Here is a 17,950-nt window from a genome sequence, read left to right as displayed (position 1 = left end):
CAGGTGGCAGGTATAGAAGGAATTAAACCGTCAACATTTCAGGCCAAGACCCTTCAACAGTCTTTGTTTCAGAGTGGAAATGTTAAATGCTAAGGGGGATAGCTTTAAGGTGATGGTAGGGGTGGGGGGAGGAGAGTTCAAAAGATTTTACATGGCAAGTTTCTTGTACAGTGGTGAGATCAGCACTGAGATTGTGGTTGAATAATAAATTTAAGTGATGTTGACTGAGGAACCATTAGAGTAATTCTCTTTTACTTCAGGGTATCTCTATCAGGTTTCAAAGGGTGTTGATAAGTTGCTGTATAAGAGATGAGTGTTGATTTTGCCCGACGCTGCCTCCCTAGGCCTGAGTCGACATAGTAGTAGTAGTTGATTTTGGGAAAATAGCCGGCTAAATTTGTTGCTTTTTAGATTTGCTTAGTATGTGTATTAGTGACCCACAGTATCAATGCCAAGACTTTTTTTAATATGAGCATTGGTGCAAGTGAAGATGATATGTTTGTTAATGGCCATATAAGGACCATGTTAAGAAAAGATATTAGAGTATGTCCTAAATGATACAGTTTTAAGGGGATGAGATTGGCAAACATATTTAAAGGTGATTGTACAAAAAGATAAAATCTGAAACAGGTCTATTTGTCACATAAACCCTCTCCACTCTGCAGGGGTACCTGCAGGTCCTGTCTCAGTGTCTGCCAAAGCTGCAGGCCTCTTTCTCCTTCACCTACCATGGACCTGTCCAACATTTCATCCTCCACCATATCCATGCCTTCAACTGCCAGTTCTTTGCCTTCCTCACTTCCAGGAAGGATCAGATCTCCGTACTCCAGACCGCAGATCCCGCTGACTCAGACCCCGGTTCCGACAGCCCTGGACACCTCCATTCTGGGGATACAATCCTCGCCAACTCCAGCTCCAAAGAACCCGGGCAGCACCAGACCTCAGACTCCACCACCAACTCCAGTTCTAACAAACCCAGGTGGCACCAGATCTCAGACTCCACCACTCCCAACTCAGGTTGCAACAAACCTAGACAGCACTAGACCTCAGATTCCACTACCAGCTCCGGTTCCAATGTACCCAGGCAGCACCAAACTTCAGATTCCACCACTGCCAACTCCAGCTCCAACAAACCTAGACAGCACTGGACCTCGGAGTCCACCACTGCCAAATCTCAACTCCAGCTCCAACAAACCTAGGCAGCACTGGACATCGGAGTCCACCGCTGCCAACTCCAGTTCCATGACCCTGAGCAGCACTGGACCTCAGACTCCACCACTGCCAGCTCCAGCTCCAACAAACCTGGGTGGCACTAGACCTCAGATTCCATCACCAGCTCCGGTTCCAATGTACCCAGGCGGCACCAGACTTCAGATTCCACCACTGCCAACTCCAGCTCCAACGAACCCAGGCAGTATCAAACCTCAAACTCCACTGCCAACTCCAGTTCCAATGAACCCAGGCAGCACTGGACCTCGGACTCCACTGCCAACTTGAGTTCCAACAAACCCAGGACCTTGAATTCCACCTGGCTTGACCTTTTCCCTTTTCCTTCCCTACTTTTTCATTCTGGCATCTTCCCGCTTCCTTTCTAGTCCTGAAGAAGGGCCTCGGCTCGAAATATCAACTGTTCGTTCATTTCTGTAGATGCTGCTTGATCTGCTGAGTTCCTACAGCATTTTGTGTGCGTTGCTTTGGATTTCCAGCATCTGCAGAATTTCTTGTATTCACTATTTACATTACTTGTATTCCTTGAAAACAGTAGAATAGGCCATCTGCTTGAGACGTCAGTTGAAAGTAAAGTAGAAGCATCAATGGTTAAGAATTGAAGAATAAAAGGTTTTAATATTAGAGATCAACCATTTAAAGGCAAGATAAAAAGTTTCTCTTGTACAATCTGTAACTCAGTTTAAAAGTAAATTGGATAAGCTTCTTGGAGGAAGTGGCCAAAGGAAATTAAACAGAATAAAAGTAATTTTCTCTATCTGAGGAAGCACTATCATTGGCTGATATTGTATGATGTACTTTTATTTTCAGATTTTGGCTATTGATAAAGCAGTTATTGGTTCTGAACTTGATATTTAATGTTCAAATATTGACAGTTACGTTCCAGTATAACAATTTGAATTGGACAAATTACTTTTATCCCCTTTATGCCATTTCTAAAGATATGGTGAAAATATCTTTAGATATTGGTGAAAATTCAGTTTCAAGGGCAAATATTCTTTAATCTGGACAAGTTGCACCCAATGTCAGCCCTCCACACATGTGCGTCTTCCAGCAGAGCTTCTTACGATTGAAAGTTTAGCTTTGAGCTTAGCAGGCTTGGTTTATGACTTAACAAATTTGTACCAATCCTAGCATATATTTATCATTAAATATTAAACAAAACTGAAATTCTGCCATCTTTATCTTTAATTGTATAATCATTAACCTTTGGTTGTACTGATGAAACGTTTTGCTTCCATCCCGAGAGACCAGTAATGAAAAGCTGATTGGCAAAAATGTGTGTTTCTACCTGGGCCACTTTGAAAGAAGCATGTCTATAGTGAAGATTGTATTTTTTTTTAAACGGAAGCTCAAATGGTATGGTAACCCTTCTGTTTTCCAGAATACTAATAATGCGGCATCTCATCAAAAGGGTAATACTCACGTTCACTTTGAGAGCACCTCAACAGATGGGTCAGTAACAAATGAATAATTACTCGTTCTAACTTGTCTCAGCATCCAAAGCTAAATTGATAATCATTTTAAAAGAAGTGTTAGAGTAAGTCCATAAGATAGCATTATGTTAATTTACAACATTAAATCAAATCCATTCAAATTAATTTGATGGCAGAGGAGAGGGAACTGTTCCTGAAATGTTGAGTGTGTGTCTTTAGGCTCCTGTACCTCCTCCTGGATAGTAGCAATGAGAAGAGAGTATGTCCTGGGTGATGGGGATCCTTAATGATGGATGCCTCCTATTTGAGGCATCACGTGTTGAAGATGTCCTCGATGCTGGGGAGGTGAGTGCCACATGATGGAGCTGGCTGGGTTTGCAGCATTCGACAGCTCTTTTCAATCCAGTGTAGTGGCCCCTCCATATCGAACATATACCACCAAGTTGAGTCTTCATGTACAATATTTATTTATACCAGCATGCAACATCTTAATTTGCTCACATTATCTAACTATAACCCTGCAGTTAGATGTATTATTGAAATTGGGTGTATATTTTTTACAACAAAATATTCTTTTAAATAGGCTTGTTGGAATTCAAGTACATTTAACTCTGAGGACATGTTTATAGTGAATGCCTGATTCGGTATACATGATAGTCCTTAGATCAATATTGGTACTGGGCCAGGAAGCAGATATTTTTTAAATTTGGAGATGTTAGATGTTTTCTGCAATCAAAATCAGTTATAAAAAATATACTGGGAACCATGGTAGGGTGTAGGAGAACTGATTTTATTCTGTTTCCTAAGTGCTTGAGATTTTGCGTACATCAGAAGAACAATACAGTGAGATACCTAAATGGGAAGTGATAGAAATGGCAAGATAGACTTTTGTAGATGGGAAGAGAGAAAACTCGGAAACACCAACCTGTTAGCCTAACATCAGTAGTTGGACTCTATAATAAAGCTTGTGAGATCGAGACTCAGAAATACTAATAGCATTGAACAAAGTCAGCAGCAAAAGAATGCTTGACTGATTTATGCTTATCAGTAAAGTTAGACCAGACACAGGATTGAATGTGTCAGGTTACATGTTTACATAGATAACCATCAGACAACAAGGTAAATTTATCTGTCATTTCCCTCTTTACTAGTGTGAAAAATCTTGCATCTTACCACTGACTGTCTATACATCACTTTGTTTTACTTTGTATCCTATCATCTGTTTCATAGGTCAACATCAGAGTATCGCCAGGACACTGTCATGATAGAGGATGAAAGTTTCCCAACAGTTGCTTCTAGTTGTAATCAAGACAGAAGAAAGAAGATTTCGCAGGTAAAGGAGGCTGATGCAGAGAACATTTCGAAGTATTTATAATTAATGAATTCAGGATAGATCTTCAGAGATATTGATCAGAATCAGGTTTATTATCACTGGCATGTGTTGTGAAATTTGTTAACTTACCAGCAGTTCAATGCAATACATAATACAGAAGAAGAAAAAAATAATAAAATAATAATAAATAAATCAATTACAGTATATGTATATTGAATAGATTAAAAATTGTACAATAACAAATCATATATATTACAAAAAGTGAGGTAGTGTTCACGGGTTCAATGTCCATTTAGGACTTGGTTAGCAGAAGGGGAGAAGCTGTTCCTGAATTGCTGAGTGTATGCCTTCAGGCTTCTGTACCTCCTACCCGATGGTAACAGTGAGAAAAGGGCATGCCCTGGCTGCTGAAGGTCCTTAATAATGGACGTTACCTTTCTGAAACACCGCTCCTTGAAGGTGTCCTGATTTCTTTGTAGGCTAGTACCCAAGATGGAGCTGACTAAATTTACAACCCTCTGCAGCTTCTTTTGGTCCTGTGCAGTAGCACTCCCGAACCCCCCGTACCAGACAGTCATGCAGCCTGTCAGAATCATGTTACATCTATAGATGTTTTTGAGTGTATTTGTTAACACACCAAATCTCTTCAAACTCCTAATGAAGTATAGTCGCTGTCTTGCCGCCTTTAACGTATAACCATATAACAATTGCAGCATGGAAATAGGCCATCTCAGCCCTTCTAGTCCGTGCCGAACGCTTACTGTCACCTAGTCCCACCGACCTGCCCTCAGCCCATAACCCTCCATTCCTTTCCTGTCCATATACCTATGCAATTGTTTTTTAAATGACAGTATCGAACCTGCCTCTACCACTTCTACTGGAAGCTCGTTCCACACAGCTACCACTCTGAGTAAAGAAGTTCCCCCTCGTGTTACCCTTAAACTTTTGCCCCCTAACTCTCAACTCATGTCCTCTTGTTTGAATCTCCCCTACTCTCAATGGAAAAAGCCTATCCACGTCAACTCTGTCTATCGCCCTCATAATTTTAAATACCTCTATCAAGTCCTCCCTCAACCTTCTACGCTCTAAAGAATAAAGACATAACTTGTTCAACCTTTCTCTGTAACTTAGGTACTGAAACTCAGGTAACATTCTAGTAAATCTCCTCTGTACTCTATTTTGTTGACATGTTTCCTATAATTTGGTGACCAGAACTGTACACAATACTTCAAATTTGGCCTCACCAATGCCTTGTACAATCTTAACATTACATCCCAACTCCTGTACTCAATGCTCTGATTTATACAGGCCAGCATACCAAAAGCTTTCGTCATCACCCTATCCACATGAGATTCTACCTTCAGGGAACTAAGCACCATTACTCCTAGATCACTCTGTTCTACTGCATTCCTCAATACCCTACCATTTACCATGTATGTCCTATTTTGATTATCCCTACCAAAATGTAGCACCTCACACTTATCAGCATTAAACTCCATCTGCCATCTTTCAGCGCACTCTTCTAACTGGCCTAAATCTCTCTGTAAGCTTTGAAAACCTACTTCATTATCCACAACGCCACCTAGCAGAGTATCATCTGCATACCTACTAATGCAACTTACCACCCCATCATCCAGATCATTAATGTATATGACAAACAACACTGGACCCAGTATAGATCCCTGAGGCACACCACTAGTCACTGGCCTCCAACCTGACAAAGTTATCCACAACTACTATCTGGCATTTCCCATCCAGCCACTGTTGAATCCATTTTACTTCTTCAATACTAATACCTAACGATTGAACATTCCTAACTAACCTTCCGTGTGGAACCTTGTCAGAGGCCTTACTGAAGTCCATGTAGACAACATCCACTGCTTTACCCTCGTCAACTTTCCTAGTAACCTCTTCAAAAAATTCAATAAGATTTGTCAAATATGACCTTCCACGCACAAATCCATATTGACTGTCCCTATAACTTTATAACTGCATTGATATGTTGGGACCAGGTTAGATCCTCAGAGCTCTTGACACCCAGGAACTTGGAACTGCTCACTCTATGAGGATTGATGTTATGTTGTGCTGACTTCCCCTTTCTGAAGTCCACATTTAATCCTTAGTCTTACTGACGTTGAGTACAATGTTGTTGTCACAACACCGTTCATCCACCCTCCTCGTCACCATCTGAAATTATGCCAACAGTAGTTGTGTCTGCAGCAAATTTATAGATGGCATTTGAGTTGTGCTTAGTCACACACAGTTGTGGGTGTAGAGAGAGTAAGCACGTATCCTTGAAGCACACCATTGTTGATTTTCAGCGAGTGGAGATGTTATTTCTGATCTGCACAGACTGTGGTCTCCTGGTGAGGAAGTTGCAGGGGGAGGTACTGAGGCCCGAGTTTTGGAGTTTGTTCATTAGAACAGAGCGTGCTATCGATAACATTGAGCGCTGAGCCATAATCAATAGACAGCAGCCTGAGCTAGGTATTTCTATTGTACCAAGAGCCAGGGAAATTGCATCTGCTGTAGACCTATTGTGGTGATAGGCCAATTGTGCTGGATCCAGGTCCTTGCTGAGGCAGGAGTTGGTTCTAGCCATGACCAAGCTCTCAAAGCACTTAATCACAGTAATTGTGAGTGCCAATGGGTGATAGTCATTGAGGCAGCTCACCCTTCTCTTCTTGAACGTTGGTGTGATTATCACCCTTTTGTAGCTTGAACCAGTTTGACTATTCTCCTCTGACCTCTCTCATTAAGGTGTTTTTGCCTGCAGACCTGCTGCTCACTGTATGCTTATTGTGTTTTGCACCGTTCTCTGTAAATTCTAAGGGCTGTTGTGTGCGGAAATCTCAGGAGATTAGCAGTTTCTGAGAGATGCTAAACCACCTCATCTGGCACCAACAATCAATCCATGATCAAGGTCACTTAAATCACATTTCTTGCCCATTCTGATGTTTGACCTTAATAACAACTGAATCTCTTGACCACGTCTGCATGTTTTTATGCATTGAGTTGTTACCACATGATTGGCTGATTAGATATTTGTATTTACGAGCTGGTGTACAGATGTATCTAATAAAGTGTCTACTGGACGTAATTAAAGTAGTACTTTGCATGTGAACAGCTCTGTCAGTTTCTGAATGAAACGTATATATCCTTCTGGCAGTATTTTACATTCGGTGAATAACTGATATGAATCTTTCTGTAGTTGAAGGAAAAACGAAGACGTAAAATGTCTGCACGTAGATTTAAACGCACGGCTGCAATCAGGACCAATAAAAGACCATTTCGACCTTCTCAACTACCACCAGGTAAGGGTTAAATAGTTACTACCTGAAGTAAAGTTTTAAAAAAAGTTTGTACTTAAAACAAATTGAAGGGATTGTGAACTTTTATAATGTCCTAATAGCCTGATTTTCTAAATTTTCATAATTTGAAATGAACTAATCTATTTATCAAAAGAAGAACATTTGTTTAAATGGTATCAACATATTGCGACAAAGTTAATGTAAAAGTCATAAAAACACAAAATGCTGGCAGAACTCAGCAGGCCAGACAGCATCTATGGGAGGAGGTAGTGACGACCCAAAACCTCCTCCCATAGATGCTGTCTGGCCTGCTGAGTTCTGCCAGCATTTTGTGTTTTTATTTATTTCCAGCATCTGCAGATTCACTCGTGTTACCTTTTAATGTAAAAGTCTATTGATTTTAGTTAATAGATAGCTAAAGCATCATATTTACTGCACTTTATTTCAGTCTTCTGAAATATATTCAGCTATTTGAGTCACGTTGATTTTCATCTTGTGCTGAATTACTCAACTAGTTTCTTTCACTGTAGTTTTATTGACTTGCATGCATTGTAGGTAAGGGGCAGGGCATAAGAAATCACTCTGGCTCCCCACATTCCAGATAGTCCCTTCTCTTGTACCTGTGCCATAGTCTCCCACCCACTGCTGGAAGCTTTTCTATTGTGACCACTTTCTCCTCGGGGTTTTGGGGCATTCCTGATCGTTCTAATTGTAGGTGATCTTTGTACCTTGAGTTGGTACAGCCAGCCACCCCTGTAGGGTGTAGGTCGATTTTAAGAGGCAGTTTTGTTTCTTCGATTCATCCTTTTAATCAGCCCTGATGCTTTGGCCGTCATGGAGGATGTGATACACTGTTGCTGGTGGTCCAGTCTTTCAGGCTCTTGTTATTTAGAGATACAGCACGGAATAGGCCTTTCTGGCTCAGCAAGCCGCACCAACTAGCAACCCACTGATTTAACACCAGCTTAATCACAGGGCAATTTACAATGACCAATTAACCTGCTAACTGGTACCTCTTTAGACTGTGGGAGGAAACCAGAGCACCCTTGTCCTACAAAATGAGACCCGGTATCCGATTGTATATCCTGCGGGTCCCCAAAACAATGCAATCCCTTCAGCGTATGGTCCTAATCAGACTCGAATATGTGTTAGCCATGGTGAGCAAGTATTTACATAGTTACTGCTGTGGCAGGGCTTCGATATAATCCATCTGCCACATTAGGGCTGAACCAGTTTCCCTTTTAGTGTGGTGGGAGTAGTGGTCTTTCAGGGAGAGCTGTCTTTTTAACCTGCTGCCAAATGAAGCCTGTATCGACAGCTTCCTTTGTTACGTCCACGGGTTGCAAGCCCATTCAGTGGTGTCAAGTGACCAGCCGTGTTCCTTTTCCCCAGGCACTCAGCAAGATTCATTAGGCCATACCCTTATTCTCCTTTTGTTTGGAAAACCCTATCTCATTTACCAGAGTGACTTCGTTAGTCAAGGGGCTGTCATTAGTGCTTTCCATCAACATGGGAGAACACCTTCATAAATAGGGGCATCACAGCATGAAAATTCAACATAACCCCTTTGTGCAAAAGATCACATCTGAAGTATAGTATTCAGTTTTGGTGACTATGCGAAGGCCTTCAAAGGCAAAGAAGATTTACTGGAAAATTTCCAGGAATGAGTGATTTTTGCTTCAAGATGAGATAGGAGAAGCTGGAGTCATTTTCCTCACACTAAAGAAGATTGACTGGATATTTGATGGAGTTGTACAAGATGATGACCAGTTGGACATTTGTTGGACCTATACAAGACTATGACCAGTTAGAGATTTGATGGACCTGTATAAGACAATGACGAGATGGACATGTTATGGAGCTGTACAAGACTATGACCAATTTTAGGTTAAAACCAAGAAAAGCTCTCTCAAATATGACTTAAGGATCTTATTTTTGGAGGGGTTGGTTGGAACCCAGAGATATAGTTGAAGTGAAAGGGAAATACAGTAAAGGAGAGGTATAAGGAGAAACACTATTACACAGTGAGAGACAGATCTGGAACTCTGTGCCTGAAAGAGTCCTAGAAGCAGGAACAGTCAGGGATAAGAGAAATGGAAATGGAGAAAATAATTTTCATAGCTCGGGGGAAAGAAGATAGTTTGGGACCAAATGAGTTGCTCTTTGGGTACCCACAGTGGGCAGTGTGCTGAAAGGCACACTCCTGTGAAGCAACTGATCTGTGATTCTACAACAAGCCAAGGGGGGAAGGGAGGGAGGGAGGGAGAGAGAGAGAACTTTGACAGCTCAAAGCATTGATATTAGTCATGGAGAATTGAATACAGAGATCCTCAAGAGGCTAGACTTAGAAGAGTGCAGATATGGTATATTATTCATGAGATTGCAAGACAGAAGTGATTAGAGGAATATGAAAAACAAACATTTATGAAATTGAGATTTTGCTTTACCATAAATCAAGAAGCCAGAGTAAAGGATGTATAAAATATAGACAACAGAATTCTGAATGATTATATTTATGGAGAAGAAAAGAAGAAAGACAGGCCAGGAATTCTTTGTGCTTCATCAAGTGTACAGTTAACAAAAAAAGAGGTTTGAGTGGTAGAGCTTTGGCAAGGATGAGGGGATGTCCATAAATAGAGGGGAATACAGGAGATCTTACTGATGACACGCACAAGGCCAGTCTATTAATTTTGAGAAAGTTTAGGATCAAGAGAAGTTGTCAAGCGGTAAAGCTGAGGCTGTCATTTCAAATAATGTTGACAAGACGATGCACATACAGGGAGAAGGGGGAGATGTGATCACCAGAGGTAACGGTGCAAATGATGCAAGTGCTGCACAAAATTCTACTGCTGATGGCAGTCTGGTGAGAGCAGGTGAATGTGATTCCATTCATCCAGAAAACACTGAATAGATATAGGAAAAGGAAAGTGGAATCAACATTGAAGGTTGCAGACAAGTTGAGAAGGAAGGACACAAGTCCTTGTTTCAATCAAATCGGATGATAGTAGTGATCAGAACTTTAGCAATAGTGTGGCACAGGTGGGAATTTGATTTGGTGGATAACAAGATCTAAGTGAGATCGACAGAGATGTAGGAAGCCCAAATATCCGCATAAAGTTTGGAAAGGAAAGAGCAACTGGAGCTGAGGTGTTCGACAAAGAAAGAGTGAGGGACTTGTAGTTATGAGTATCATGTTTTAATAAAAGAGCGTTGTAGCTAAGGGACCAGAACTATCCACAAAAGACCAGCACTAGAAGCAGGAAGGGTGATTCCATATTTATGAGTTTACAGCAAATAAAATCAGAGTGGGAGATGCACTGGGGTCCCACACCACCCAGGTTCAGAGTGGGAGGTGCACTGGGGTCCCACACCACCAGGTTCAGAGTGGGAGGTGCACTGGGGTCCCACACCACCAGGTTCAGAGTGGGAGATGCACTGAGCTCCCACACCACCAGGGTCAGAGTGGGAGGTGCACTGAGCTCCCACACCACCAGGTTCAGAGTGGGAGGTGTGCTGGGGACCCACACCACCGAGGTCAGAGTGGGAGGTGCGCTGGGGTCCCACACCACCAGGTTCAGAGTGGGAGGTGTGCTGGGGACCCACACCACCAGGGTCAGAGTGGGAGGTGCGCTGGGGTCCCACACCACCATGCTCAGAGTGGGAGGTGCGCTGGGCTCCCACACCACCAGGTTCAGAGTGGGAGATGCGCTGGGCTCCCACACCACCAGGATCAGAGTGGGAGGTGCACTGGGGTCTCACACCACCAGGGTCAGGGTGGGAGGTGCACTGGGGTCCCACACCACCAGGTTCAGAGTGGGAGGTGCTCTGGGGTCCCACACCACCAGGGTCAGGGTGGGAGGTGCACTGGGGTCCCACACCACCAGGTTCAGAGTGGGAGGTGCACTGGGGTCCCACCCAGGTTCAGAGTGGGAGGTGCACTGGGGACCCACACCACCAGGGTCAGTGTGGGAGATGCGCTGGGCTCCCACTCCACCAGGTTCAGAGTGGGAGGTGCGCTGGGGTCCCAAACCACCAGGTTCAGAGTGGGAGGTGTGCTGGGGACCCACGCCACCAGGGTCAGAGTGGGAGGTGCGCTGGGGTCCCACACCACCAGGTTCAGAGTGGGAGGTGCGCTGGGGTCCCACACCACCAGGGTCAGAGTGGGAGGTGCACTGGGCTCCCACACCACCAGGTTCAGAGTGGGAGGTGCACTGGGCTCCCACACCACCAGGTTCAGAGTGGGAGGTGAGCTTTGGTCCCACACCACCAGGTTCAGTGGGAGGTGCGCTGGGGTCCCACACCACCAGGGTCAGAGTGGGAGGTGCGCTGGGGTCCCACACCACCAGGTTCAGAGTGGGAGATGCGCTGGGCTCCCACACCACCAGGTTCAGAGTGGGAGGTGCGCTGGGCTCCCACACCACCAGGTTCAGAGTGGGAGATGCGCTGGGCTCCCACACCACCAGGTTCAGAGTGGGAGGTGCTCTGGGGTCCCACACCACCAGGGTCAGGGTGGGAGGTGCACTGGGGTCCCACACCACCAGGTTCAGAGTGGGAGGTGCAATGGTCTCCCACACCACCAGGGTCAGAGTGGGAGATGCACTGGGGTCCCACACCACCAGGTTCAGAGTGGGAGGTGCGCTGGGGTCCCACACCACCAGGTTCAGTGGGAGGTGCACTGGGGTCCCACACCACCAGGTTCAGAGTGGGAGGTGCACTGGGGTCCCACACCACCAGGGTCAGAGTGGGAGGTGCGCTGGGGTCCCACACCACCAGGGTCAGAGTGGGAGGTGCACTGGGCTCCCACACCACCAGGTTCAGAGTGGGAGGTGCACTGGGCTCCCACACCACCAGGTTCAGAGTGGGAGGTGAGCTTTGGTCCCACACCACCAGGTTCAGTGGGAGGTGCGCTGGGGTCCCACACCACCAGGGTCAGAGTGGGAGGTGCGCTGTGGTCCCACACCACCAGGTTCAGAGTGGGAGATGCGCTGGGGTCCCACACCACCAGGTTCAGAGTGGGAGGTGCGCTGGGCTCCCACACCACCAGGTTCAGAGTGGGAGATGCACTGGAGTCCCACACCACCAGGTTCAGAGTGGGAGATGCGCTGGGCTCCCACACCACCAGGTGCTGAGTGGGAGATGTCTATAAGCTCTTTTTGCAGTTGAGGATGAAGGAGATAGTTAAGAGGGGTATAATAAGACAACTTACACAGGATGAAAACAGTTGAGGTTATCCTTACACCGCAGAATGATTTTTGGAGTAGTGACAAGTTTTGGTAGCTACACAGAGGGTGAAATAATTCTGCATCTGGTTTAACCAGATCAGATGCTAAATGGCTAAACGTTTCCACCTCATCCATTAAGGATCCTCAATATGAGGTGAGGAGTGCTGTGCCAGGCCAGGGTGAGGGAAGTAGTTTGAACAGGAGGGAGGCAGCAGTACTAAGATGTTGCAGAACTGCTGTAGTGAATGGAGATTGGACAGGGATCTCACAGATGGAATTAGGATTGTCCTTATGAGGATGAGTTTCTTCCTCTGCACTTCTGTGGCTTTGGAGGTGGCCAATGAACTTTTCCACTGATGAGGCAGGTAGTTTGTGAGGTGTGCTCCTTCCACTGCTACTGCTGGAACTGCTGAGTTCCTCCAGCAGTTTGTCTTTTGCTTTGGATTACAGCATCTGCAGTCTGTCCTGTCTCCAGACGAGAGCTCTGAGTTCAGTCATTTTCTGTTCCCGTTTAGTGACAAAACTCTAAAGTACTGTTATGGTACTATTATAGGTTCACCAGTGAAGGGCAGAGTTGATTGGGATAAATCAGTTCCTGCCCTGCAAACTAATTTTCATAGCAGAACCTGAAAGTGAGATGGGGAAAACCAGACAATCAGCATCAAGGCTGTCAGCGGTGTAATCTGTGACTATCGGGGCTGCGGTTATTTGGTTTTCACTATAGCATCAGGTGGATGATGGCAAGTCAGTCACTCATTTTCTACCCGATCAATGAACAAACAAAGCAGGCAGCCTTGAATTGGGTGCTGATTTACAGTTTCTAAGGTCCAGTCTCATCGCTGACGTTGTGTGCTTTTCCATTATGACAGATAATAGGCTTCGTCGTACAACTTAATAAATAGTCAAGCAGGTTTGTAAAATAGTCTGCAAATGATTACTACAGAATGCAGTTTTGCATGTCATTTTTCAATGATGTAATATTTGTCAATGTTCAGAAAGAAGTTTGTTATCACTGATGTATGTCATAAAACACATTCTTTTGTGGCAGCAGTGCAGTTGCAAGACATAAAATTGTTACTAGTTACACTAATAAAAAGTGCAAAAGAGGAATAGTGAGGACCGTTCAGAAATTTGATGGTGGAGGGGAAGCAGCTGTTACTAAAATGTTGAATGTGCTGGCAGCAATGAGAAAAGTGCATGTCCTGGATAAGGAGGCTCATTAGTGATGGATGCTGACCCCACCGTTTGAAATGGTGGGCAGAGTTGTGCCTGTGGAGCTGACTGAGTCTAACAGCCCTCTGCAGCCTCTTTGAGTACATTGGAGCCTCCACACCAGATGGTAATGCAACGAGTCAGAATGCTGTCACTAGTAATTTGCCAGAGTCTTTGGTAACATTCCTAATCTTCTCAAATTCCTAATGAAGCATGATTGCTGGTGTGCTTTCTTCATTAACTTTGGGTCCAGGATAGATCCTCTGCAATACTGACACCACAGTGCTGGAAGCTGTTCACCCTTTCCACTGCTGGTCCCTCGATGAGCACCGGTGTTTGTTCTCCCTTTCCCTGTCCTGAGGTCTGCAATCACTTCCTTGGTCTCACTGACATTGAGCGCAAAGTTGTTATTGTGACTCCACTCGATCAGCTGATCCATCTCACTCTTGTACACCTCCCTGTTGCCATCTGAGACTCGGCCAACAACAGCGGTGTCATTAGCAAATTTAAGGATGGTATTGGAGCTCTGCCTGGTCACACAGTCATGAGTGCTGAGAGTAGAGCAGTGGGTTGAGCATGGGGTTATTACAACCATTCAGCACCACTTACGAATAAGCTGGATGAACTCAGCAGGTCGGGCAGCATCCATTGAAATGAGCAGTCAACGTTTCGGGCCGAGACTGACTTTCAGGACTGAAGAAAGAGGGGGCAGGCGCCCTATAAGGAAGTTGGGGGGAGGGTGGAAGGTGCCAGGTGGAAAAACCAATCAGAGGAATGATCAATGGGTGGGGTAGGGGAAGCAGGTAGGGGATAGGCAGGAGAGGTGAAGAAGGAATGTAAGGGGAAAGCACTATGGGTAGTAGAAGAAGGCAGAATCATGAGAGAGGTGATAGGCAGCTGGAAGAGGAGGCAGAGTGAAAGTGGGATGGGGAAAGGGAGAGGGAGGGAATTACCGGAAGTTGGAGAATTCGATGTTCATACCAAAGGGTTGGAGACGGTATATGAGGTGTTGTTCCTCCAACCTGAGTTTGGCGTCATCATGGCAGTAGAGGAGGCCATGTATGGACATATCCGAATGGGAATGTGAAGCAAATTTGAAGTGGGTGGCAACCGGGAGATCCTGTCTGTTGTGGCAGACGGAGCGTTGGTGCTCGACGAAGCGGTCCCCCAATCTGCGTCGGGTCTCGCCGATGTAGAGGAGGCCGTACCAGGAACACCGGATGCAATTGATGACCAGCAGACTCACAAGTGAAGTGTTGCCTCACCTGGAAGGACTGTTTGGGGCCCTGAATGGTGGTAAGAGAGGAAGTATAGGGACAGCTGTAGCAATTACGCTCGCATGGATAAGTACCAGGTGGGAGATCTGTGGGGAGGACCACAGTAGTTTCCTGATGAGGAAGTCAGGAATCCAGTTGCTGAGAGAGGTGCAGAAGATCAGGTTTTGAAGTTTGTTGATTAGTATTGAGAGGGAGATGATGCTGAATACTGAGCTGTAATCGATAGACGGCTTTCTGTTGTTGGTATTCCTGTTGTCCAGGTGGCCTAAGGTCGAGTGGGAGAGCCAGTGCAGTTGCATCTGCTGTAGATCTGTTGTGGTGGTGGGCAAATTGCAGTGGGTCCAGCTCCTTGTGCAGGCGGGAGTTATCTCTAGCCATGACCAATCTTTCAAAGCACTTCATCACAGGAGACGTGAGTGCTACCATGCAGTAGTCATTGAGGCAACTCACCCTGCTCTTCCTGGACGCCAGTACGATTAATGCCCTATTTAAGCCTGTGGCTGACTGTAGCAATGAGAGGTTTGAAGATGTCCTTGAACACTCCAGTCAGTTGGCTGACATAGGTTTTCGGTATCTTGCCAGGTTCAGCATCGGGGCCAGACACCTTGTGTTTTATTTAATATCTTTCTCTTGTTTTATGGAACATATTTTTTTCATGGTTACCCCGATGTTTCAGTTTTGTGATCTGTTTTACTTTCTCGTTCTCTCATCTCCTGCATCTTCTCCACTTGTACCCTGCTTTGTGGATTCTTTTGGAGCCTTCAAGTAATCTGAGACGAGCTTCAAGGAAGAAAGATAGTGGGAATCTTGCAGGCATGGACCTTTTTTGAGAAATAAGGCATGGGGGATTAGGTGGGGTGGAGGGCCCAGGTGGGCAGAGGCATGAACATATGACCCATGTACTCAATCTTGACCATCATTATCCCCAGGCCTGAGCATAATCATGCCAAATCCTGAAGGTTAAAGCTGTCATGTCGACATCCTTGAGCTTTTCAGCCATATACTATATCAGAACAAGCACAGCTTTAGTGCAAGATTTCTGTAGTACCTCAGTTGTGTCTGCGAACTTTGCGGTGATTTGCCCCACTAATATGATGAGCTGAACTCTGAGGCTTTGGGCCTATCCGGGCTGCTCTGGAGATTTGGATCTCGGGACTCGGTTTGGTTCAGAATGCTGCTGTTGTTCCTCGCTTCCATTGTTTGCATGATTTGTGTTATTTTTTTCTCTGCACATTTGGTGGTTGGTCTTTACTTTTATTAAATTGGGTTCTTTCAGGTTTCTTGCTGTGTGGCTGCCTGCAAGCAGACAATTCTTAAGTTTGTATTATTTATACGTACTTTGAATCTTTAATTCCACTTGTTTGTTCCATTCCACAGCTCTCGCTGCTGCTATTCGGAGTTCAGTGCTCTCTGTCCAATCCTTACCATCGATGGATTATCTGTCTGCTTTATCAGTGAGCGCTGTCCGCTCCGTGCAGGCTGCAGGACCTCCGGCTGAGTACCGTTCAGACTCTGTAGAGTCTGAATGAAATCCCGGTGGTCCAGACAAGACTCGGCAGTGCAGCAGTGGCCATGCAGACCAGCACAACCTTCCACAGCACAGAGAAATTTTGGAGATTCTCTGCAGACTGCTATTTCTAAAGAGCGCCACAACAAAAGACCAGATCAGCCAACTGAAGCAAAAAATCGAAAGGCTTGGATCCAAGCATTGAACAGTTTTCCCGCATTTAAGGCCATTTCTTAAATGGAACTGCTACTCAGGGACTGGTTCAGTGTGATGATTTTTAAGTATCACATCACATTTTAAGTACCCTCCATTAACAAATTGTTCATTGTGACAATCTGAGGGGAAGAAAACATCATTTAACAGCTTCTTTTAAACACTTTTCCTAAAACCACAGCATTTATTTTGTGTGGCCTTGGCAATCTTTTAATGGCAATGTGACATTGCTCTTGTTTTATTGAAATTTTATTTCTATGTTATTTAATAGTTAAACTCTTAAGTGCCAAAAGTATTATAGATACAATTTTAATTTTTTTAAGACTACAACATTGTTTCTATACTAAAATAAATTGTTTTAAAGTATACGTACCTCTTGTGAAATTTATTTAAACATTACTGCGGAACACTTGCATCACTAAAATGCCATGTCGTATACACATCATTATGGTTATTTCTATTAAGCCTCCACACTGGAAGACCAATTTAACACCTTCATCTCCTTACCGTACACTGAAACCTTTTCCTCTCAACTCAGTTTGCAGACATTAGTATTGCTCCATCACAAATGGTGGTGCACCTCAACAGAAAGGCAGCCAGCACTCCAAGATTCCACTTGTGGAACTAAACAAGGCCACGTTGCTGAGATCAGAGCACTGCAAACAACAGCCACTGACTGTCTCCTAACAGTAGCAAACATATATTCTAGAAGTGAAGCATCTGTTTTCTGCTGCATTAATTATATTCCTGCAAACCCAGCACTCTTGTCTCATAGTAGGATGGAGAATGTGTGGGGATTAACAGACCAAATCAAAACAATAATGGTGAGAGAAATTCCAGCCTTGTGTCCAATTTATTGGAGGGCTGTCTGGAACAACAACATGAATAAAATATAAACTGCTCTAAATTTGTTACAAACCATACAAAGAGGATGTAACTCATTTATCCCGGTAGAAGCCTTACTAAGCCATTGTGATACACAGTGGCTTGGTTTCCTTCCTGTTACGAGCATTCTCGTTTTCATTTCACAACCGAGTGGCAAGGTAGCGTAACGGTTAGCGTGTTGTTTTGCATCGCCACAGACCCGAGTTCAATTCACGGTGCTGTATGTAAGGACAGTGTGGATTTCCTCCAGTGGCTCTGGTTTCCTCCCACGTTCCAAAGACATACAGTTTATGAGGTTAATTGGTCACATGGATGTAACTGGGCTGT

At 44.7% G+C, this 17,950-nt stretch overlaps 1 protein-coding gene across 2 annotated transcripts in view; it reads left to right on the top strand.

The window, feature by feature from the left end:
• The window catches only part of LOC140740549 (palmitoyltransferase ZDHHC1-like), a 50,278-nt gene extending 33,172 nt beyond the window's left edge, over nucleotides 1-17,106 (top strand). For both annotated transcript variants that reach the window (XM_073069801.1, XM_073069800.1), the window contains exons 8-11: nucleotides 2,612-2,682; nucleotides 3,894-3,996; nucleotides 7,208-7,310; nucleotides 16,396-17,106. In XM_073069801.1, the coding sequence (XP_072925902.1) occupies nucleotides 2,612-2,682; nucleotides 3,894-3,996; nucleotides 7,208-7,310; nucleotides 16,396-16,547 (429 nt within the window). In that variant the 3' untranslated portion in view covers nucleotides 16,548-17,106. The remainder of the gene's footprint in view (nucleotides 1-2,611; nucleotides 2,683-3,893; nucleotides 3,997-7,207; nucleotides 7,311-16,395) is intronic.
• The last annotated feature ends 844 nt before the right edge of the window (nucleotides 17,107-17,950 follow it).

The sequence above is a fragment of the Hemitrygon akajei genome, chromosome 17 (genome assembly GCF_048418815.1).
Source record: "Hemitrygon akajei chromosome 17, sHemAka1.3, whole genome shotgun sequence".
Taxonomy (NCBI): domain Eukaryota; kingdom Metazoa; phylum Chordata; class Chondrichthyes; order Myliobatiformes; family Dasyatidae; genus Hemitrygon; species Hemitrygon akajei.
The sequence above is the reverse complement of the archived record's forward strand: the minus strand, read 5'-3'. Positions and strand labels throughout refer to the sequence as shown.